The sequence below is a fragment of the Chiloscyllium punctatum genome, chromosome 6 (genome assembly GCF_047496795.1).
Source record: "Chiloscyllium punctatum isolate Juve2018m chromosome 6, sChiPun1.3, whole genome shotgun sequence".
NCBI lineage: Eukaryota > Metazoa > Chordata > Chondrichthyes > Orectolobiformes > Hemiscylliidae > Chiloscyllium > Chiloscyllium punctatum.
In genome coordinates, this window is record NC_092744.1 from 84699916 (window position 1) to 84724876 (window position 24961).

At 43.5% G+C, this 24961-nt stretch overlaps 1 protein-coding gene across 7 annotated transcripts in view; it reads left to right on the plus strand.

The window, feature by feature from the left end:
• farp2 (FERM, RhoGEF and pleckstrin domain protein 2) overlaps window positions 1–24961 on the plus strand; it is a 178206-nt gene that overhangs the window by 115327 nt on the left and 37918 nt on the right. For all 7 annotated transcript variants that reach the window (XM_072573162.1, XM_072573165.1, XM_072573164.1 and 4 more), the window contains 3 exons: window positions 13839–14023; window positions 18480–18569; window positions 20701–20834. In XM_072573162.1, coding sequence (XP_072429263.1) covers window positions 13839–14023; window positions 18480–18569; window positions 20701–20834 — 409 coding nt within the window. The remainder of the gene's footprint in view (window positions 1–13838; window positions 14024–18479; window positions 18570–20700; window positions 20835–24961) is intronic.

Sequence of the window (24961 nt, forward strand, 5' to 3'; positions counted from 1 at the left end):
TCAACCTGAGCTACAAATCTTCTCAAACTTCACTAATTTCATTGCAGTTCTGGCTTGTGCTTTGTAGACCATGGACAGGCTTTTGGTCTTATGTGCTTTGCAGGCAGATCATACCATACAAGTGCATCAGGGTAACAAACCTTAGTGCAGAATAAAATGTTACAACTGCCAAAAAGGTGCAGACAGAGATCAGCATTGAAGAGATCCATTCAAAAATCTGATAACAGAGAGGAAGAAGCTGTTCTTGAATTTGTTCGTCTGTGTATGCAAACTTTTTAATATCTGCCCATCAGCAGTGCATGGAAGAGAGTATAACGGGGTGGGAGGGTTCTTTGATTATGTTGACTGCCTTCCTGGGAAGCAAGAAGTATAGCTGAAGTCAATGGGATGAAGGCTGATTTGTATGATGGATTTGGGCTGAGAGTTACTTACTGCAAAATTCCCAGCCTTTGACTTGCTCTTGTAGCCACAGCATTTATGTGGCTGATCTGGTTAGTGTCTGATCAGTGGTTATACTCTATGCTGATGGCCTGCAAATGGAGTGTGATACTTCAAGCTTCTATTCAGCCGCAGTCTACACCTTTCCTACCTCCTGTCACTGACTGTCACATCTGGGTAACTGGACAATTCCATGTCAATATGAAATAAACATTCCAAACCATGTTTATAAACCAACTCCCTACTCACCATTGCACATTCCCTTGATTCCTCTCTGTTTTGTAATTTTACCTGTCCCAGCGCTCCTGAACATGGCGACCCTACTAGCTTCCATTTATCTGGTGGAGGGCCGTCTTGACTGGTGGCTCTGAGTAGTCCTGACTGTGGTACCTGATTTTATACTTGACAAATGTGGTAGCCTAGGCTGGTTGGCAACAGAAATGTTGAGAGGTCTGGATTGCTCTTACCTAGTTCCATTCTTATCTATTTAATCACAGTCAGTGTATCCTCATGCTGCCACATCATTGCCTTTGGTTTCCCTAAGCATCTATTCTTTGTTCCTCCTATTTCTAACTGGGGTGCTGTTCCAGTTCTACCTCACCACACTGTCTCTCTGCTCCCACTTTGTTGCTAAATTTGTCAATATTGTATGGGCCGAGGACTTCGCCATTTCAATATTGGACAGCCATGGACTTCACTATAAATCTTCATTCTGTAGCTACTGTCACCATCTCTCCCAGGCAACAATTAGCGTATGCTGACATAAAAACCAAACTCCAGATGCTGGAAATCTGAAACAAAAACATTAATGTTAAAGAGAGCCATTCAAAAGCCCGATACAGCTAGACAAGCTTGGGTCTCGTAGCTTCTGTAGAGAGAAAAGTGGAGTCATTGTCTCGAGTCCAGTTAAGCAAGATCAATAATTATGAAAGCATAAACCTGTCTCAGCATTCCCTTATCATGCCTTCACCACGGTTACATGATCCATTGACGCTCTAAACAGTGACAAGATCAACAATATCTTAACCTTCAAGATATGGGTGAATGACCTGCACATATTTCCTCTATTCCTTAATGGTGTTTTAGGCTTGCTTCACAATGCATCTATTCACCAAAGTACTGTTTTAACTCATTATCTACGAATCCCACAAGCAACTCAAGACTTTGAAGTGCATAAAGTAAATACTGTAAACCCACATTCCTACAGCTTGGTTGGAGAACAGGAGTTTCAAATTTGCCTGACTTAGATGCTTGCTGGGTTGGTGATATGTGGGAGAGGGTTACAAGCCCAACAAGATGTGGTTGACTGTAGGGTGGGAACAATATGGTTAATATGTGGAGGAACCCTGAAGAGATGGAATAGGTGGATACTGGAGTTGGCAGGGCAAGGAGATGTATATCAAGAAAAGCTGGAATGTCTACACTCCAGGCTCTGATCTGGGAGCTAAGACCTGGGAATGGACTTGTAAGCTTTGGCCTGAAGAACAGTGGAGGTATGATTCAGAATTGAGAGTGTGGTGCTGGAAAAGCGCAGCATCTAAGGAGCAGAAGAATCAACATTTCAAGCATAAACCCTTTATCATGATCCAGACATTGATAGTCTTAAATGCCAGCAAGAAACTGGAGTGTTGCATAGTAGGTATGAGCAATCACCATGTATAAACCACATGATGTTTTCAATGTGACAAGAGTCCATACAATGCAAATCTGTCTGCGTTATCTGCAAATAGTTGAGAAGGCTTGCCTCATTTGTGGCAGCAAAAGTAGCCTAAAATCAACCAATGCATTGAAAACTTTTCTCTAAATGTTTCCAACATTGCGAGAGGTCAGGAACAGTTAAAGCCGATCTGTTCTACCTAATGCCAGCTGAATTCAGATTGGAGTTATTCTACAACTGATGCAGCTCTGGAAAGGATGGGAGAAGACAAGACACAACATCAGAGATCAGGCTCCAGCACTTTCTGAAGCAATCCCTAAGGCTATGCTTAAGGAGGAGAGCATGACAGAAAATAGCATGAGGTCATCCAGTCAAACTCTCAAAAGGCGTTGGAAGTGTGATATCTGTGCTGGTCAGCATGAGGAATCAAGGTCTGAGGACCTGAATGATGGGCTTCAAAAGGTTCAGTGATCTAATTTGAAGGCTTGGGGTCCATGAATGTATCTTCAAATCCCATATCCCACCAACTGCACCATTGCAATTGATGCTGCTCCAATAAACCCTCATTAAATAGCGGCCAATACTTTCTGACATTTAAACTCACATCTAATATTTGTAATTTCTGTTCATCTTCCTGCACTCAGCAAAACTGCAAGCATCAGCCATGTTTTTCAACTCTCTCTCACTAACAGCTTTTTGAGCTTGGTTGCCATATTCTCCAGACAAGTTATATTGCACTTACTGATACTCTTCCCTGTCCCTTAAGGGCCAAGGAGCTGTGCAGCCAGAGAGGGACTTAGAGGGAGGAATATTTCTTAACCCTTGGAAAAGATAGTGACCATTGCCTTGGTCATGCTAAAGCTGATGGCAGGGCTGAAACCATTCAGGATGCTGGACTACTCTTCACCACTCCTTTCCATACTCCATACCACCCACATGCACAATCTCTACTGATTTGTAAGCTGCAAGTGGTGGAAAATTTCATTTTTTACTTGTTTATTTGCAGCCCCATTCTCATCCCAGCACTGTCTTTGTATTGCACCTTTCTCTTTACAGGTATCCAAGTAGAGCACTGAGATCTGACTGTGGAGTAGCAACAGGATGAATAAGTGACATCACTGCGTGACCAATGTGGATGATTAACACTAGGTATACATTAGGGGCTAGATTAGAGTTTGGCTCGACAAGAGTGGGCTGAAGACCAGACACGAACAACAAAGGCGTTAGGTAGAGAGTAAGGTCACGTGTGTTCTACTGTAGGAAGTTTGATGGGACAATCTAGAGAATGCTGTTTGCTATGTATGATCAAGGTTAATATCAAGAAGTCTGTAATGGACTGACATAAATCTGCACAGGGTTTTTAACAGAGTTTGTGCCCATTATCCTCAGCATTGTGGAGGTAGCCAACTCCAATAGCTGTATCACGATGCAGCATCCATGTTTCTCAGCTCTGGATGCTCTGACAGAGGCCAGGCAGGTTCAATTTGCCACTATGTAAATTGAAGTTACTGCCATCAGGATTCTGCAGCAACTCACCAACCTATCGTCTGTTGCAGGGGAAAGAGCTTCAGTGATTTGTTGGAGCATGAATCCACCAGTCTACAATTGTGCCCCTTTGAGGCCATGGTATAGTCTTCTGCCAGTCGTGCTGCAACCACTAGGTGGAGAACTGAGATAGGCGAAGGCACAGGGAAGATTGGTAGCAAGGAAATGTGCAAAAAGATTAAATGAGGTTTGTTGCAATCTGGTATATGGTTTAGAAAGTTGTTTTTGAGTGTCTGTTTTGTATTCATTGTTTGCACTGAGACTGTAGTGGTTGTAATTAGGTCAGCCAGGTGGTGTTCTCTCAATGAGTTCCCTGATTGGTCCAGGTTTACAGTCCCAATCAGGGATCCCTGGCTGACAAATATAAACAGGTGTGTCAGAGGTTCTGTTCACTCTGAGAGCTGGATCAGTGTAAGTACTATACACGTAAATGGTAACTTGGTGACACAATACCTATCTCAGTGGAATTAGTTCAGTGGTGACGAGAGAAACAATACCATGCTTCTGAAGAAATTCACTCGCAACAGTCATCTTTGAGTTGGGATAAGCATTTCTGACATCATTTCTGTTATTTGGAAAGCTTGATTCATTCGATCCTGCCATCGAAGACTGGGTCCAGAATGTGGAAAGAATGTGTTATTTATTTCTGGGCAAACGACATTGGGGTAGATTAAATGCAACTAGTCATCCTCCTGACAACTTGTGGGCTAGCAACTATTTTTGGTCATTAAAAGCTTAATATTTCCCGAGGCAGCAAGAGACCAAAACTTCCAAGAAATGGTGTATTTAGTTCAGAAAAGTTATGACCCCGAGCCTACTCTAGTTCTGAAACGCTATCGTTCTTGCTCTGCAGCTCGAGTCAGGAGGGTCAGTATTTAATAAGATGACTGACAGAAGCATGTGATTTTAGGTTAACCCTGAATGAGATGCTGAGAGCGCATTTGGAAAGTAGGATTAATGATCTAACCGTGCTAAAGCACCTATTAGCTGACGTCCAACTGGACCTCAAACAGACACTACAACTGACTTTGTCATTAAAAGTGAGGCAAGTGGAGCTTATGAGTTGTAGGGTATTCTGGTGGAAGGGGACACCTTTGCCTGGCTGATGGAGCTTGAGGGACACCACTTGAGTAAAGGATATTGAATAGCCTCACTCAGGACATCCCCTCAGTAGAGAGACTCTAGGTCAATCTGCAGCAAAACTCCAAAACACAGCCAAGCCTTGGCCAAATGGTTAATATTTTCTTCAGGATCTGGGTCAGCAAGCCATTGTATTTGCTACGGTATGCGGACTCGAGACAGCAAAAAAATCCCCCTATCACTGGTTTCTATACATACAGACAAAGCAGGACACCACTTTGACTGGGACAATACACACATCCTAGGGCAGGCGAAACAAAGACATACATGAGAATTCTTTTGCGGCATGGTATTCTAACCAGAACTCCATCAATAAACGCATCGCTTTAGATCCTATGTACCTCCCTTTGGGAAAAAAACCGGAAATTACATCACCCATCTGAAGACACCAACATCTATAAATAGAGAGGTGGGACATACCACCAGCACTTCACCAGAGACTTTCACTGGTGTTACTGAGTCATGGTGATGAAACGTCTGAAAACAAACCTTCCAGCTCAGTGAGCTAACCTACATACTTATCATCAACCTGAGCTGCAAATCTTCTTAAAAATCGCTAAAATCCCACTAAGCCTGCATTGAGTAAGAGAACTCCTAGGTCAGTATCTAGGAAACTGAGGACTGCAGATACTAGAGATCAGAGTCAAAAAGTGTGGTGCTAGAAAAGCACAGCCAGTCAGTCAGCATCCAAGGAGCAGGAGGATCGACATTTGGGGAATAAACCTGATGAAGAGCTTATGCTCAAAACATTGACTCCTGTGTCTTGGGGCTGTGCTTTTCCAGCATCACACTTTTTGACAGTACCTAGGAAAGTCCCTAGTAAGGCCACCTACACCTCACTTGGAATAATTAAATTGCTTAACGACATCCAAATCAGAAGCAATCAAAATAAATTTCTGATTACGTGGTCACCCTATTCTAATGGAGGTCAGTACTGGTGTTGCTGTATCAGTGATTGCAGAGCCAGTCTTTAACAAAATTTGTGCTGGACTTCCTTTCTTAAGTTTGTGTAAGTCTTCAAATGGACGAGACTATACAGGGGAACCTTTGCAGATTAAGGGTACAATATTGGTTCTAGTCTTGTATGAGAAGCAGCTGGTTCATTACTTAATTGAGTAAAAGTCTCGGGCCCAAGCCTGATGAGATGAAATTGGTTGAGAAAGATTCACTATGGCTGAACATTTTTTGATTAGAGAATATTTTACAAGGTCTATGCCAAGACACCATTTATTTGGATGGCATACAGATAACAGGGAAGACCAATAATGAACACTTAACTTGGACAGAAACCTTAAATGTATTACCAAGCTGGGCACGAGACCTAGATGGGATATATGCATGTTCCAGGTATCCCAAATGAACTATTTGGGCTGCAGAGTCAACAGACCAGGTTGCACTCATTGAAAGACAAAGTGAGGGTGATGAAAGGTGGCTCAGCTCCCATGTCTGAACCGGACCATAGGACTTTCCTTGGCTTGGTGAATAATGATGGCAAGTTCACACGTAAGCTGGCCTCCGTCCTGGCACCCTATTATTTATTATTGAAAAAGGGTTGGCCTTGGAAATGGTCTCATAGCCAAGACATAGTCTTTAGGGAAGTGAAGAAGCAGCTACCATTGTCTAAGGTGTTGGTACGTTACGATTCCAAGCAAGATTGGGTGCTGACATGCAATGCCTCCCAGTACAGTATCAGGCTTGTGTTGGCTCATAGATGGCCCAATGGAGAGGGAGGCTCAATAGCGCGCTTCCTGAACTTTATCTGGGCATATTTGCCCTCTGCATCAGCCAGAGAAGGAATACTTGGTGGTCATCTTTGATGTGGGAATGTTCCACCACTACCTTTTACAGATGTAAATTTGTAACAGTAATAGACCATAAGACCCTGCCAGTGCTACTCAAAGTGGACAAGGCCCATAGCTTCAGTTTGAATTCATCAGGAGGCTTTCATTGTAAATGTTTACAATTACAAGTTGGAACACCATCCGGGAGGCCAAGTAGCAAATGTGGATGCCTTAAGCTGCCTCTGGAAGAGTCCATTGTGGTTTCAAACTTTCTGGACACCCTCCTAGTCACTGCTGACAGTATCAGACTATGAATGCAAAACGATCTGGTCCTGGCAAAACTAAAATAGCTGGTGGTAATGAGGTGAAGCAAAAGGGCCGTCACAAGCAGAATTAAAACCTTTTTAGACACAGATCACTGTAGAGGATGGCATTTTATTATGGGTAGCAAGAGTATTTGGCCCAAGCAAAGCTTGTTGCTAGATACTGGCTGAACTCCATAGGAACATCCAAACTGAAGACCTTGTCAAGATTAGATACAGATATATCCATGCTGGTGAGGCATTGCCCAGAGTGCTAGCAGCTCCTCCATACATTCGTGGGAATGGCTATTAAACCCTGGACTCGGATACACGTCGACTGTGCTGGTCCTTTCATGGGCGCAATGTTCTTAGTCATTGTGGACTCCTAAAGTGTCAAACGTGGACGATGATACAAAAGCTGTGCACATCTTTTGCAACGTACAGGATCCCGGAAGTGTTGGTCACCGACAACAGGCCATCATTTACAAACTGAACTCTATTTTGTAAAGATGAATGGCATTCAGCATATAAGGACAGCTCTATACCATCCATCATTCAATGGTCTGACAAAAAGAGCAGTCTAAACTTTGGAGGCAGAGTTAAAGAAACAACCTACAGTTTCACTAAATACCAAACAGTCCTGGTTTCTATTTGAAAATCGGATCATGCCTGATGCAACTACAGGGATAGCTCCTGCAGAGTTGCCAATGGGGAGAACATTCTGCACCAGGTTAAATCTGATTTTCCTGGACCTGAGTGGGGAGGGTGAAATGGCATCAGAAATGCCAACGTCTGACACAAGACTCCCCTGAGCGAGAGAGAGAATTTACTTCAGGGAGGAAGTTTGGTTGCACAAACCACAGCAGTGACCCTGCATGGGTAAGAGGCATGGTTTGCACAGAGGTTGGGCCGAGTGACACATAAAGTTCAGGTAGGTGAGGCAGTCTTGAACAAGCATGTGGACCACATGAAAGCTGCAAATCGCAAATAGTGCAAAACGTACCCTGGCAGTTTGGAGCCCGTTGGTTCTCTCTGTCAGAGTCTGAGGTGGACACGGTGAATTCCGCAGCCTCGATGCCTTTATAGCCTGAAGAAGAGAATGAGTTACTTCTGAGAAGCACTGAGTGTGGGAAATGGGCTATGATCTGGTACGTGTATCCGAGGCTGTGTTGGAGGAACAGGACTTGGTGTGGAAAAACCCCAGGAGAAGCTAAAGAAAGAACAGGCCTAAGTTCTGGGACTTGGGGGAGGGATGTAATGATTATAATAAGGTTAGCCAAGTGGGCCTCATACAATATGAATTCCCTGATTGAGGCTGTTAACCTGATCCAATCAGGGAGCCCTGGAAGATAGATATAAACGGGGAGGTCAGAGGGTCTCTTCACACTGAGAGCTAGCTCTGAGGAAGCCGGACCAGTGTCAAGTGCTATACTCGTGTACATAAGAGGTGACTTTGTGATGGGATACCAGCCTTTATGGAGTTACTTCAGTCACCAAATCTGATGGTGAGGAGCAGAGGGAAGGTAAGCTGAGAGCCTGTTGATGAGTGGGGGTTTGCAGTTTGATGAGTGCTTCATGGGCAGCCCGATAGAGACCATTCTGATCAAGGGCTTATGCCCGAAACGTCACTTCTCCTCCTTGAAAGCTGCCTGACCTGCTGTGGTTTTCCAGCACCCACACTCGAATCTGATCTCCAGCATCTGCAGTCCTCACTTTCTCCGTAGGGGGCTTGGCAAGTTTGTCCCATCACTTCCATCACTTCCGGCTTGTCAGCTAATTGGTGTTGAGATAGACCCATCATGATGATACATTGCTGATGACGGGCTAATGCCTGAAATGTCCGTCCTCCTCCTTGGACGCTGTCTGACCTGTTGTGCTTTTCCATCGCCACACTTTTCGGATCATGATGAGATGTTGTGCAGGATGTAGCAGGCCACTGAGCCAGTGAGGCTCGGGTAGTGCATGCGCTATTTCAGCATGTCTGTGGTCTACTCTGTCACCTTTTGTGTGGCTGTAGAGTATTCTGCAATGGTTTGCGAACCTCAGAGTCACCAGTGTATGATCAGTGTGTACCCCTAAAAGTCATTCCAATCTTTGCTTTGACTTGCCTGGTGACTTAAAATCTAGCTGGCATAACAAACTGGCACAAATGAAGGTTATTAACAGGGTGTTGCAATGGTGTGAAGTCCTGCCTGTGGGTGTGGTCACAGCAACTGGAGGTTGCGGAATCCCTTTCAGATGTGATAAAGTGTAGAGTTTACACGTAGCTCCCACACTATGATGCCCATGCAGTCGATGATGCGTGACTCTGTTGCAAAACCTGAAATTCTTGCAAAGTGATGTGTTTGCTTTGTCAACTCCCTCCACTTGTGCAAATAAGATCTTATCTCTCTTTGAATACACATCAGTGACCTTCCTTATGCAATGGTACACGGTGAGCAGGGAGATATTACAAATGTCTCTGCCCTGCTTCAGGACAGAAGGAGCCAGTCACACAAATAGTTACCACCATTGATAGTGCCGATCTCGTCCTGGGGTCTGTTCTTGGCTGAACCGAGTGGCAGTTTGCAGTAGGGATGTCCTTTCTGATACAAACACATTTTGCACACTATTCCTCACTCAGGTTCAGTTGAATAATTGTTTCCTGATTGCTGTAGTCAGATATGGCCACCTGGGAGATCCCTCTTCTCCAGCACTGCCATTTCCTCCCTCTTCCAGGAGCATGTGCTTCCCCGTGCATTCCAAGGGGGAATCTACTCACGTGTCTGGAAGCAGCTGGCTTATGCCAGAAACCTTGATTTCGGGTCCATACCTTCAATATGTACCACGTCACTCACTGTAGATTTTACTGAAGAATGCTGGGAAGCACCAAAGTCAAGAGTGTGGTGCTGGTAAAACACTGCAGGTAAGGCAGTATCCGAGGAGCAGGAGAATCGATGTTTTGGCCATAAGCCCTTAATCAGGATAAGCCACAGGCATAAGCCCTCATTCCTGAAGAAGGGCTTATGCCCAAAACTTCGATTCTCCTGCTCCTCAGGTGCTGCCTGACCTGCTGTGCTTTTCCAGCACCACATTCTCAACACTGATCTCCAGCATCTGCAGTCCTCACTTTCTCCTCCTGGAAAGCACCAAACACTGATACTCGTGACTAGACGAGTAGGAGTCAATCAGCAACAAATTTGAAAGTTAGTGATGCCTTTAAACAGGTGTGAGAGAAAGTGAGGGCTACAGATGCTGGAGATTAGATTTGAGAGTGTGTTGCTTTTCCAGTGCCACACTCTCTACTTTAAACAGGTGTGGTCAGAGACCTTCCAGCTTGTTCAGCTTGATGACCTTATGAGAGGATGATATCTATGTGGCTAATAGTGGTGTCAAATCAGTCTTGCATGGTGAATAGCATCTGTGTTATGAATTTTAAGTGGGGGATGTGGTGATAATCAAGCAGACTGTGTGTTGGATGGTGCCATATTCCTCAAGTGTTGTTGGAGATGCTCTCATCCAGATAAATGGGGAGTATTCCACCACACACTGACTTGTAGATAGCGGACAGGCTTTGGGGAGTCAGGAGGTGAGTTACTCTGACCCGCAGTTGTGGTCACAGTATTAATGTAGGTTGGTGCAAATCAGTTTCTGGTCAATAGTAAACCACAGGATGTTGGTAGTGGTGGATTCAGTGATGGTAATGGCAGCGAATGTCAAGGGGGCAGTGGTTAGATTCTCTTTTGTTGTAGATAGTCATTGCCTGCCTCTTTTTGGCTGTCCATATTGCTTACCATTAGTGACTCGAGCCTGGTTGGGCTGCATTTGGGCATGAATTACTTGTGTATTTGAGTCATAAATGGTACTGAATGTTGTGCAGTCATCAGTGAGCATCCCTACTTTTGACCTAGACTGGAAGGGGTGGTCGTCAATAAAGCATCTGAAGATAACTGGGCCAAGGACACTATCCTGACATGTAAGGATGTCCTGGAGCTGAAATGACTGATCTCCAACAACCACAACCATTTTCCTCCATGCCAGGTATGACTCCAGTCAAGAGTCTGTTCCCTGATACCCAGTGATTGGAGTTTTGCTAGGTCTTGTTGATACCACACGTTGCCAAACATGGCCTTGATGTCAAGCATTGTCATTCTCACCTCACCTTGGGAATTCAGCTCTTTTGTCCATGTTTGAACCAAGGCTGTAGTGAAGTGAGGAGCTGAGAGGCCATGGTAGAGCCCAAACTGGGCGTCACTGAACATGTACTGCTTGATAGCACTGTTGATAACACCTTCCATCACTTTACTAATGGTCAAGAGTAGACTGTTGGGCAGTAATTGGCCGGGTTGGGTTTGTCCTGTTTTTTTTTGGATACAGAACATACCTGGGCAAATTTCCACATCATTGGTTAAATGCCAGTCTTTAAAATTCTGGGATCAGGGCGTCACCACCTAGGCCAGCATTTATTGCTTGTCCCTAGTTGCCCCGAAGGCAGTTATGAGTCACATTGCTGTGGGTCCGGAGTCACATGTAGGCCAGAGCAGGTAAGGATGACAGTTTCCTTCCCTAAAGTACATTAGTGAACCAGATGAGTTGTTCCTGACATTCTGCAATGCTGATGTGGTCATTAGAATTCTTAATTCCAGATTTTTAGTGAATTCCAATTCCACCATCTGCTGTGGTGGAATTCGAACACGGATTCCCCAGAACATTATCTGGATCTCTGGATTAACAGTTGAGTGATAATATCACTAGGCTATTGCCTCTCCTATTGCCAATTGTTTCAAAACAACTCCAAAGTATAAAGAGAGAAAACTGGACAGATCAGCAAGCATTGACGTATGTATTGCTCACACCAACAACCACCTAGTCCTGTCATACTTACAAAGTACCCCCTTAACAATACGTATGCTAAAAATAGCAGACTGTCTCACAGACTAGATGAGCAGCAGCCTATAGTAACCTGCAGGAAGTTCCCTTGCCTATTTTTTGATGTGATGCCATGAGAATCTAAGGTGCAATGTCAATGTTGAGGACTCCCACGGCATACCACTGTGCTGCCATCTCTCCGGGTGGGAGAGGATACAGTCAGGGATGGTGGTATCTGGAACATCAGTTCCATGAGTAAAAGTGTGTCAGTGTCGTTTGCAGGGCCAGTGGGATTCCATTGCTGTTGGTGTTTCCGGTGCTTAGGTAGATGTGAGGTGGTCTGTCCGGTTTCATTTCTCTTCCTTCAGACCATGCAATAGTTTCAAAACAATTATGTGGCTTACTAAGTCATTCGGAAGCAGCTTACAAAGTCAAGTACATTGTTGTGGCACTGGAGGCACATGTAGGCCAGATCAAGTAATGGAGGCAGATTTCCTTCCCTTAAGGACATTAGTTGTCAAGATTGGCTTTTATGACAGTCAGCATTAATTTCTTGGTTGATAGTAGACTGGTTTTAATTCCAGCTTTTGTTGAGGTGTGAATGTCATCTGCCACAGTGAGCTTAAAGGTGTATAGATCTGGAGTTCTCGAATACTCGTCCAGTGACATTAATTCTACACCAGCTTCTCCCAACAGAGTGCTCTCTCTTTGGTTGTTTTTGAAGCTGTTTAAAGAAATGTCGGAGACCAAATTTAAAACATTTTATTCAAGTATATTTTATCTTTATTTTTGGAAAGTAGAGTAGCTTTGTATGTTTTAAAAGAATAGTGAAATGTACACTGTAGCTTTTACTTTGTAAATATAAAGCATATTAAGCTGAGAGGGAGTATCTAACATTTTTATCAATTTTGTTTTTATTTGCTTCCAAATTTAACTTTAAAAGTCTTGTCTCTCATTTGTTAACCGAATGTAGACTTGAGGACTGAGTTATTGGACTGAGTTATCTCCCTTTGAGAGATCCCAACATGAAGACAACAGATTGGACTGCAATGAAACACTGCACTCTCAACATGTCAGGTCCCACAGAAACTACATGTTTAGAATATATATATATATATATATATATACTGCTCTACTATGCAATAATATCAAGGCTGATCTGATTATGGCCTCAACTCTACTTTCTTGTCTGTCCCTGGTAGCCATCTGATTTAATATTCATCAAGAATCTATCTACCTCTGCCTTAAAAATATTCAATAACCCTACCTTCTCCACTCCCTGGCAAAGTGTGTTCCAAAGATAAACGCCTGAGGCAAAAAAAACTCCCTCAAACTCACCTTAAGTTGGAGAGAACTTTGTTTCCCCCGTGCCACAAGGAGACATAGTTTAAAACTATCAGGAACTATTGGTGTCATTTACAGAACGAAGACTCACGGTTAGGTGATCTCTCTCCTTCCCTGTCTGGGACTGTGACAGAAACAGCTAAAGTGAAAGCAGGTCACAGATCTGCAGATATGGAAGAGTTACAAAGTCAACCACAGAGAAGGGGTTGTGCTCCTAGTTTTACAGCCATGGGAAGGGAGCAGATACAGCGGCTCTGTTAGTTAAGAGCATTCTCAGATGATCACATCAGCAGACGAAGGGGAAATTAATAGAAATGTGTGACAGATGAATTTAAAATAAATGGAACAATGTATCAGGCAGGGTGGTAGAGGCTAAACATTGCAAGTGATTAAAAAGAATTAGATGGGAAAGGAGAATGGACGCTAGAGTGAGACAAACAGCCTTCACAAAGCAATGACTTTGGAGCTGGAGGTGCCTGAGTCTGTCCTAGTTAGTAGGAGTGATGACCATGAGCTTTCTGGAAGTACAAAGCTAGTTGTTAGATCCCTACATCACTCCCTATGTAACACTGAGGTGAAATCTTAATATAAACAATACGTTTGTCTTCCAGAAAGAATCCTTACCCTCCAAAGTTTGGCATTCTCGAGTTTACAGACCAATTAATTTCGCAACCACACCCCTCTCCTGCCCCCTCACCTGTGCCGGCCTATTCAGATTTATTTATATCACAGAGCTGTCCCTTGAATTTTATTTCTTGCGTTTGTGTTTTGAATTTGTTTCAGGTAGTTTAATCGACAGCCTGCAGCTGTCTCCTCTCACCACGAGGAGTCCTTTGAATGTGCTACTTCCTGGATCCCAGGTGTCCAACCTGGATTTGCCCAGTCAGTCTCAGTCACCATTGCAGAGTCCGATTCTTAGCGATGCAGGCAGTACGAGGGTGGATGATGAAGACGACGACCGGAGGAAGGTGTGCAATTTAATTATTGTTTGGAGTGTGTTAGAGGTCCATCATTTTATCATTTATTATTGCTTTCCTGAGTCAGAGCGCTGCTTCAGACAAAATTCCAAACTGCTTGAGCAAAGATTTTTAGCTAGCTGCCTCCACTATAGACCCGTCCCGCCCCGAATCCCCCACCCAAGAGTCAGTGGGAAATTGAGAAACTAATTTGTAAGGAGATCTCAGTTATCTGCAAGAATAATAGGGTGGTTATGGTAGAGGATTTTAACTGTCCAAACATAGACTGGGACTGCCATAGTGTTAAGGGGTTAGATGGAGAGGAATTTGTTAATTGCTTCCAAGAAAACTTTCTGATTCAGTATGTGGATGTACCTACTGGAGAAGGTGCAAAGCTTGACCTGCTCTTGGGAAATAAGGCAGGGCAGGTGACTAAGGTGTCACTTGGGTCAGTGATCATAATTCTATTAGTTTTAAAATAGTGATGGACAAAAATAGACTTGGATCTAAAGGTCAAAGTTCTAAATTGGAAGAAGGCCAATTTTGACAGAATTAGACAAAAACTTTCAAAAGCTGATTGGGGGCAGATGTTCACAGGTAAAGGGATGGCTGGAAAATGGGAAGCCTTCAGAAATGAGATAATGACAGCCCAGAGACCTTAGGGTGAAAGGAAAGGCTGGTAGTTGTAGGGAATGCTGGATGACTGGAGAACGGAGCATATGTCAGGTATAGACAGCAGAGATTGAGTGAATCCTTAGGAGAGTATAAAGACAGTAGAAGTATACTTAAGAGGGAAATCAGGATGGCAAAAACAGGACATGAGATAACTATGGAAATAGGGTTAAGGAGAATCCAAAGGGATTTTATAAATACATTAAGGACAAAAGGGTAACTATGGAGAGAACAGGGCCCCTCAAAGATCAGCGAGGCAGCCAATGTGTGGAATTACAGCAGATGGACGAGATACTAAACGAGTATTTTACATCAATATTTACTGTAGAGGAGGACATGGAAAGTAAAAAATGTAGGGAAATAGATGGTGACATCTTAAAAAATATCCATATTACAGAGGAGGAGGTGCTGGATGTCTTAAAAGATATAAAAGTGGATAAATCCCCAGGACCTGATCAGGTGTACCTGAGAGCTCTGTGGAAGCTAGGGAAGTGACTGTTGGGCCTCTTGCTGAGATATTTGTATCATTGATAGTCACCGGTGAGGTGCTGGAAGACTGGAGATTGGCTAACGTGGTACCACTATTTAAGAAAGGTTGTACAGACAAGCCAGGGAACTATAGCCCAGTGAGCCTGGGCAAGTTGTTGGACGGAATCCTGAGGAACAAGATCTACATTATTTGGAAAGGCAAGGACTGATTAGGGACAGTCAACATGGCTTTGTGCATAGGAAGTCATTTTTCACTAACTTCATTGAGTTTTTTTGAAGAAATAATGAAATGGATTGATGGAGGCAGAGCAGTAGACATGATCTATATGGACTTCAGTAAGACATTTGACAAGGATCCTCATGGGAGACTGGTTAGCAAGGTTAGATCGCTGGAATACAGGTTGAACTAGCCATTTGGATACAGAACTGGCTCAAAGGTAGAAGACAGAGGGTGGTGGTGGAGGATTGCCTTTCAGACTGGAGGCCTGTGACCAGTGCAGTGCCACAAGGATCGGTGCTAGGTCCTCTACTTTTTGTCATTTATATAAATGATTTGAATGTGAACACAGGAGTATAGTTAGTAAGTTTGCAGATGACACCACAATTGGAGGTGTTGTGGACAGCAAAGAAGGTTACTTCAGAGTACAATGGAATCGTGATCGGATGGGCCAATGGGCTGAGGAATAACAGCTGGAGTTTAATTTAGGTAAATGTGTGGTGCCGCATTTTGGAAAAGCAAATCAAGGCAGTACTAATACACTAAATGGTAAGTGTCCTGGGGAATGTTGCTGAACAAAGAGACCTTGGAGTGCAAGTTCATAGTTCCTTGAAAGTGGAGTCGCACGTAAATAGGGTAGGGAAGAAGGCGTTTAGTATGCTTTTCTTCATTGGTTAGAGCACTGAGTATAAGAGTTTGTAGGTCATGTTGCAGCTGTACGGGATATTGGTTAGGCCATGTTGGAATATTGCATGTAATTCTAGTCTCCTTCCTATGGGAAGGATGTTGTGAAACTTGGAAGGGTTCAAAATAAATTTACAAGGTTGTTGCCGGGGTTGGAGGATTTGAGCTATAGGGAGAGGCTGAACAGGCTGGGGCTGTTTTTCCTGGAGCGGTCAGAGGCTGAGGGGTGACCTTATAGAGGTTTATAAAATCATGAGGGACATGGATAGGGTGAACAACCAAAGTCTTTCCCGAGGGTAGGGGAGTCCAGAATAAGAGGGCGTAGGCTTATGGTGAGAGGGCAAGATTTAAAAGGGACACCATTTTCATGCAGAGTATTATGTGTATGGACCAAGTTGCCAGAGAAAGTAGAGGAAGTTGGTGCAATTACAACAACTAAAACACTTCTGAATGGGTACATGAATAAGATTGATTTAGAGGGATATGGGCCAAATGCTGGCAAAAGGGACTGGATTACTTTAGGATATCTGGTCGGCATGGACGCATTGGACCGAAGGGTCTGTTTCCGTGCTGCACGTTTCTATGACTCTAAGTGTGACAAGGTGCTGAAAAATAAAGTCACAGGCTGCAACCATGTAACTGGTGTGTCAGGTTTGATGCTGTCAGAAGAAGGGAGTCTCCCACTGGTACTGCAACATTATATCGGAGGTTAATTGACAAAACTCATTGCTTTTTATGTCAGACAGTCCTCTCCATCTTGTATTGAGGCATTAAACCAAGGCCCTGCCTGCCCTTGCGTGTGGATCTAAAATATCCCATGGGACTTAGTTCAAAGAAGAGCAGGGAAAATTTTGTTACTCTCAGAGTAACTTGGCCAACATTTGCTCGCAATTGACATCTATAAAGCAGATTGTGTGGCCATTATCAGGTTACAGCTTGTGGGATCTTTCTGTGCACAAAATGGCTGTGTCTCCTCCATTACCATAGTAACTACTATTCCAGAAATCTAATTGGTTATGTAGGGTGCCTTGGAGTCATGGAACAATCTATAGAACTTGGATCCTTCTTTCCATCTTTCCTAACAGCCTTGTGCAAGAGAAAATTGTTATTTTCCCCTTTCTTCTCTTCGCCTCCTTTTCCGGACTCTTGTATATAATTTTTGTCTGTAATGCCTGGTGTCATCTCGGTAAAAGGCCCATTTTCCGCCTGAGAGTGCTGGGTGGCAGCTCCAACAGGCCGCCTCTGATGTCTGCATCTAAGCTTTCTCACAGCAACTGGCTATCGTGTTGTTTTCTCCACTAAGTAGATGCATGATCACTAAGAGAAAGTGAGGACTGCAGATAATAGAGATCAGAGTCAAAAGGTGTGGTGCTGGAAAAGAACAGTCAGTCAGGCAGCAACTGAGGAGCAGGAGAGTCGACCTTTCGAGCATAGGCTCTTCAACAGGAATGAGAGCTTATCCTCGGAATGTCGACTCTCCTGCTTCTCGGATGCTGCCTGGCCGGTTGTGCTTTTCTAGCACCACACCTTTTGACTCTGATCTCCAGCATCTTCAGTCTTTGCTTTCTCCTGGATGCGTGACCACTGCCTGGTCATAAGTCACCTAAACTGGGCACACATCAGAGATTGAGTCCACGTTCTTTGTGGCTCATCGTCATCATCGTACCAGAGAATAATGTTATTATAGGATTTATATAAATTTCCAGATTTGCTAAATGATTTCAAATTATTTATTTCCAATGGAACATCTTCAGAGTTCTGGTTGATTCTCAAACCATGTCTCCATTTCCTGTGACCCTGCCCCCATTCCTTACTGTTCTCCATGAACCTGCCTCCATTGCCTAACGTTTCCTGTCTCCCCACCCTTCAATGCACCTAAAGATATCTCTTTGCCACCCCCGGGCTCCCCACCGTCAAGGTCTGAATCCTATTCGACGATTGACTACTTTGATGTGATAATGTGCTTTTGGAAAGAAAGGGCAAGTAAAGTCATTCTCTCTGCTCTTGTGGGGGAAAGGCAATTGGTGTAGTTAAAGTCAAGATCATAGTGTACAAGAGGAGCATGGGGCGTAGTTCTTAATTCTGTTATTGTCATTATTAATTCTTGTTCCTTTGTCAACAATGGATATTTCCCCTAGATACGATTGAGGAAATAAGTGAATAATGATGGGTCTGAATTTCTGATGGATTGTTCTGATAAAACAATGAGGGAATAGGACTTGCTGCTGGATGTTCCAGTATCATTTCTGCTTCCAACAGGGGTTGGGAATGGTGGGGAAAATTGTACTTTTGTCCACAGCTGATTCGAGTGTATCTGCGATAATTTGTGGCAGCCTGAGATAACCTGTGGTTTGAGGACGATTTGCTGCGATGAATTTTAACATCTGGCAGGTTTGTTTCTAACAGCGTTGCCCAGCTGACAAGGCTTACTTCATTGCAAAAGAAATCCTGACCACAGAGAGGACGTACCTGAAGGATTTGGAAGTCATCACTGTGGTAAGGGGATTCTCTTGGCTTTATCTGTCTCCTTCACTTTGGAAATACTTTCAAGTGCATTCTTGCTAGCTTTTGGGTGCTTTGTTGCTGCATTGTTGGCTCTAGCTCAACAAGGAATAGTTCTAATCTTTTGAGTCAGAAGGCAGTGTATTTAGGCCTCACTCCAGAGAATTGAGCCATAATCCAGGATGTCACTGCAAGCAAGTACTGCACTGTTTGGACGTGCTGTCTTTTGCATGAAATGTTATGCCAGGATCCTTTTTATCTTTTCAGGTGGGTGTAAAAGAAGAAAAATAATTTGAGAAGATTAAGAGGTGTCCTTATTGAAGTGTTCAAAATTATGAATAATTTTGACAGGGTAAACAGGATATCCTGTTTCCACTCGTTGCTATGTCAGTAATTAGGGGTCACAATTTCAAGATTATCAACAAGAAAGCTAGGAGTGCAACGAGGAATGCATCTTTACCCAGAATTGTTAGGATTTAGAATGCGCTGTCATGGAGAGTGTCATAGAGTCCTAGATAAGTACAGACCCTTTGGTCCAACCTGTCCATGCCAACCAGATATCCCAACCTAATCTAGTCCCACCTGCCAGCACCTGGCCCATATCTCTCCATACCCTTCCTATTCATATACCCACCCAGATGTCGTTTAAATGTTGCAATTGTACCAGCCTCCACCACTTTCTCTGGCAGCTCATTCTACACATGCACCACCCTCTGAGTGAAAAAATTGCCCTTTAGATCTCTTTTATCTCTTTCCCCTCTCACCCTAAACCTATGCCCTCTGGTTCTGGACTCCCCCACCCCAGGGAAAAAACTCTTTCTATTTATCCTATCCATGCCCCTCATGATTTTATAAACCTTTAATAAGGTCACCCCTCGGCCTCCAATGCTCCATGGAAAACAGCCCCAGCCTATTCAACCTCTCCCCATGGCTCAAATGCTCCAACCCTGGCAACATCCTTGTAAATCTTTTCTGAACCCTTTCAAGTTTCACAACATCTTTCGGATAGGAAAGAGACCAGAATTGCAGGTAATATTCCAACAGTGACCTAACCAATGTCCTGTACAGCCGCAACATGACCTCCCAATTCCTGTACTCAATACTCTGACCAATAAAGGGAAGCATACCAAATGTAATCTTCACTATCCTATCAAAAGGTGCTAGGTAAATGCAAGTTATTATGTTATGGACAAAGAAATCACAGTTCAAATGTGTTCCACTTCAGCACAGTACCCTTGGTTCAGTCCTACCAGTGGAGTTTGGAGGGGCCGGAACTATAGCATCATTGAAGATGTACCTAGACCGATAAATGAATGGGCAGGGAGCAGAGGGATTCAGATCTTTAGAAAATAGGTGATAGGATTAGATAATGGTTTTAGATCGGTGCTGGCTTGGCAGGCCAAAGTGCCTGTTCCTGTGCTGTAATTTTTTTGTTCCTTGTTCTTTAAGCTTTGTGTATTATAATTGAATCAGTCTAAAAATGAGGTGCACCTCTATTTGGTCAGGCAATCCTTTATGAACGAAAAAGATCCATGTTTCTATAACTTTGTGAAGTTCACTTGAGACAGCCGTATCATCACCTCTAGACTCTGCAAGATAAGAAATTTGCCCAAAACGTCGATTCTCCTGCTGCTTGGATGCTGCCTGACCTGCTGTACTTTACCAACTCCCCACTTTTTACTCTGATCTCCAGCATCTGCAGTTCTCACTTTCTCTAAGATAAGAAGTTTACCAGTCTTTACCACTCTCTCTAATGTCACAACATACCACGTGACTGGTGCAGACGGTTTCCAAATGAGGTTTCCAAAGAGAGTTGGAGATATATCTGAAAATGATGCATTTCGAGGGCTACAGAGATACAACTAGAGAGTGGCACTAGTTGTGTAGCTCTTTTAGGAGCTAATAGAGATGTAATGGTCAAATGGCCTCCTCCTTCACTGTAAAATTCTATGATCTCATAGTACTCATGGAGAGTTAGAACAATAGATTCTTGAATTTGTTTGTAACCCTCAGCTAACATAATTACAAAAAAAAATCAGGTCATTCTCATATCATTCATACCTCAAGACATCCCAAAATGACAGTTGGTGATTTATTAATACAGATATTTTCCTTTTGCTTTTAGTGGTTCAGAAGTGCTGTTATTAAAGAGAGTGCAATGCCAGAAGGACTAATGACCCTGTTGTTTTCCAACATTGACCCTATTTATGAGTTTCATCGTGGATTTCTGAAAGAGGTTGAACAGAGGCTGGCTCTTTGGTGAGTTATTTTTATTGCAAAACATTGTTACTTTGACAGGATTCTTCCTCCTCCAGTCACATCCCTCAGTGTTTCTGACCTACACGTCAGAGTTGCTTAACAAACTGAGCATCAGAGTCAGGTTTATACTATGCGTGATGACTTCAACATTTACCTGCGAAAAACGTTTTTGAGTGTTTCAGCTTCTAATGTCATGTACTGATTCATTTTGACCTTTTCTGCGTAACACTTATAAAGAATTTTTTTGTTTTTGAACATAGGTCTTTCTTTGTATTGATTTAGAAATTTGTCTTCAGGGTTCGTCAATTAGCTTAACCATTTTCCAATGATACTGTTGTAGGAGAAGCAACAAGAGCCCATTTCTAGAACATCAGAGAGGTCAGAGTTACAATCCAGTTGCCAGAAGGCACTCTCACTGCAATTGAGATATGGAGTGCAGTGATGGATAATCCTTGAAAGGGATTACATCCTCTGATTTCCTCCCTTGGCTTTGCTTTTGAATCTCCTTTCGAAGAATGAAGAGCTTTTACTGTCTGTCAGAATCATAGCATCCATGGATTCCCTACAGTGCGGAAAGAGGCCATTTGGCCCGTCAAGCCTGCACTGACCCTCCTGAAAAGCATTCTACCCAGGCCCTGCATTTCCCATTACTAATCCACCTAGCGTTCACATCATTGGACTGTGGGAGGAAATTGGAGCAGCTGGAGGAAACCCATGCAGACATGGGGAGAATATGCAAACTCCACGTAGACTGAAGCCCGAGGGTGGAATCGATCCAGGGACTCTGATGCCGAGAGGTATAAGTCCTAACCACTGAGTCGTCATGCCGCCCCAAGGGGAGCTTTAATTAAGGAATTGAATTGATCTCCAAGGAGAAGATATAACACACTCTTCCTCCAGTCTGCTGGTGAAGTTTATAGACAGGGGTCGATGCTGTTTCTTGACAAATAGAGTTTTTCATGACCACTAAATGTCGTCAAGTATTTTACAGCTAATGAAATATCTTTTGAAGTGTGGTCACTGTGTTGTCGACAATGTGGCAGCAAAATTAGACTCTGCAATCTCCCACAAATAGCAACGTGGTCACATCCAAATATTTTGCTGTTTACTAATGTTGTCTTTAGAACATAGAACATTACAGCGCAGTACTGCCCTTTGGCCCTCGATGTCGCACCAACCTGTGGAACCGATCTGAAGCCTATCTATCCTACACTTTTATCCATATGTTTATCCAATAACCATTTAAATGCCCTTAAAGTTGGCATGTCTACTACTGTTGCAAGCAGTGTGTTCCATGCTACTACTACTCTCTGAGTAAAGAAACTACCTCTGACGTCTGTCCTTTTTCTATCACCCCTCGTGCTAGTCATCACCATCCAAGGAAAAAGGCTCTCACTGTCCACTCTATCTAACCCTCTGATTATCTCACATGTCTCAATTAAGTCACCTCTCAATCTTCTGTCTAACGAAAACAGTCTCAAGTCCCTCACCTTTTCCTCATAAGACCTTCCCTCCATACCAGGCAACATCCTAGTAAATCTCCTCTGAACCCTTTCCAAAGCCTCCACATCCTTCCCATAATTTGGTGATCAGAACTGTACGCAATTCTCCAGGTGTGGCCGGACCTGAAATTTATACAGCTGCAGCATGACCTTGTGACTCCAAAACTCAATCCCTCTACCAATAAAGGCTAAAACACTGTATGCCTTTTTAATAACCCTATCAACCTGGGTGGTAACTTTCAGGGATCTACGTACATGGACACAGAGATCTCTCTGCTCTTCTACTAAGAATCTTACCATTAGCCCAATAATCTGTTACTTCTTCCAAAGTGAGTCACCTCACACCTTTCCACATGAAACTCCATTTGCTCCCTCTCAGCCCAGCTCTACAGCTTATCTATGTCCCTCTGTAACCTGCAACATCCTTCAGCACTATCCACACTTCCACCAACCTTAGTGTCATCTGCAAATTTACTAACCCATCCTTTTACGCCCTCATCTAGATCATTTCTAAAAATGACAAACAGCGGTGAACCCAAAACAGATCCTTGCAGTACACCACTAGTAACTGAACTCCAGGATGAACATTTCCCATCAATCACCACCCTCTGTCTTCTTTCAGCTAGCCAATTTCTGATCCAAACCGCTAAATTACACTCAATCCCACGTCTCTATATTTTGTACAATAGCCTACCTTGGGGAATCTTATCAAACGCATTACTAGAATCCATATATGCCACATCAACAGCTTTACCCTCATCCACTGTTGGTCACCATCTCAAAGAACTCAGTAAAGGTTTGTGAGGCACGACCTACCCTTCACAAAACCGTGTTGACTATCCCTAATCAACTTATTACTCTTTAGATGATTATAAATCCCATTTCTTATAACCTTTTCCAACGCTTTACCCACAACTGAAGTAAGGCTTACTGGTCTATAATTTCCAGGGTTGTCTCTACTCCCCTTCTTGAACAAGGGAACAACATTTGCTAATCTCCCATCTTCTGGCACTATTCCTGTAGACAATGTCGACATAAAGATCAAAGCCAAGGGCTCTGCAATCTACTCCCTGGCTTCCCAGAGAATCCTAGGATAAATCCTATCCGGTCCAGGGGGCATATCTATTTTCTCACACTCCAGAATTGCTAATACCTCCTCCTTGTGAACCTTCACCCCATTAGTCTAATACACTGTATCTCAGTATTCTTCTTGACAACATTGTCTTTTTCCAGTGTGAATACTAAGGAAAAATATTCATTAAGCGCTTCCCCTATCTCCTCTGACTCCACACACAACTTCCCACGACTATCCTTGATTGGCCCTAATCTTTCTCTAGTCATTCTTTTATTCCTGATATACCCATTGAAAGCTTTCGGGTTTTCCTTGATCCTACCTGCCAACGGTTTCTCATGTCCACTCCTGGTTCTTCTTAGCTCTCTCTTTAGGTCTTTCCTAGCTAACTTGTAACTCTCAAGCCTCCACATCTCATGCGAACATAAGCCACCTTCTTCCTCTTGACAAGAGATTCAACATCTTTAGTAAACTATGGCTCCCTCGCTCAACCATTTCCTCCCTGCCCGACAGGTACGTACTTATCAAGGACACGCAATAGCTGTTCTTTGAATAAGCTCCACATTTCAATTGTGCCCATCCCTGCAGTTGCCTTCCCCATCCTATGCATCCTAAATCTTGCCTAATCGCATCATAATTGCCTTTCTCCCAGTTATAACTTTTGGCCTCCAGTGTATACCTATCCCTTTCCATCGCTAAAGTAAATATAACTGAATTGTGGTCACTATCACCAAAGTGCACACCTACCTCCAAATCTAACACCTGGCTGAGTTCATCACCCAGTACCAAATCCAATGTGCCCTGTCTACTTATTGTGGAGAAAGTGAGGACTGCAGATGCTGGAGATCAGAGCTGAAAATGTGTTGCTGGAAAAGCGCAGCAGGTCAAGCAGCATCCAAGGAGCAGGAGAATCGACGTTTCGGGCATGAGCCCTTCTTCAGGAATGAGGAAAGTGTGTCCACACTTTCCTCATTCCTGAAGAAGGGCTCATGCCTGAAACGTCGATTCTCCTGTTCCTTGGATGCTGCCTGACTTGCTGCGCTTTTCCATGCAATACATTTTCAGCTCTGTCTACTTATTGTGTCTGGAAACCATCTTCCACACATTGGACAAAAACTGACCCATCTAAAGTACTCGAGCTACAGTATTTCCAGTCAATATTTGGAAAGTTAAAGTCCCCCATAACAACTGCCCTGTTACTCTCGCTCCTATCCAGAATCATCTTTGCTGTCCTTTCCTCTACATAGAGTCATAGAGATGTACAGCATGGAAACAGATCCTTCGGTCCAACCCGTCCATGACCACCAGATATCCCAACCCAATCTAGTCCACCTGCCAGCACCCTCTCCATATCCCTCCAAACCCTTCCTATTCGTATACCCATCCAAATGCCTTTTAAATGCTGCAGTTGTACCAGCCTCCCCCACTTCCTCTGGCAGCTCATTCCATACATTTAGGTCTCTTTTATATCTTTCCCCTCTCACCCTAAACCTATGCCCTCTAGTTCTGGACTCCTTGACCCCAGGGAAAAGACTATGTCTATTTATCCTATC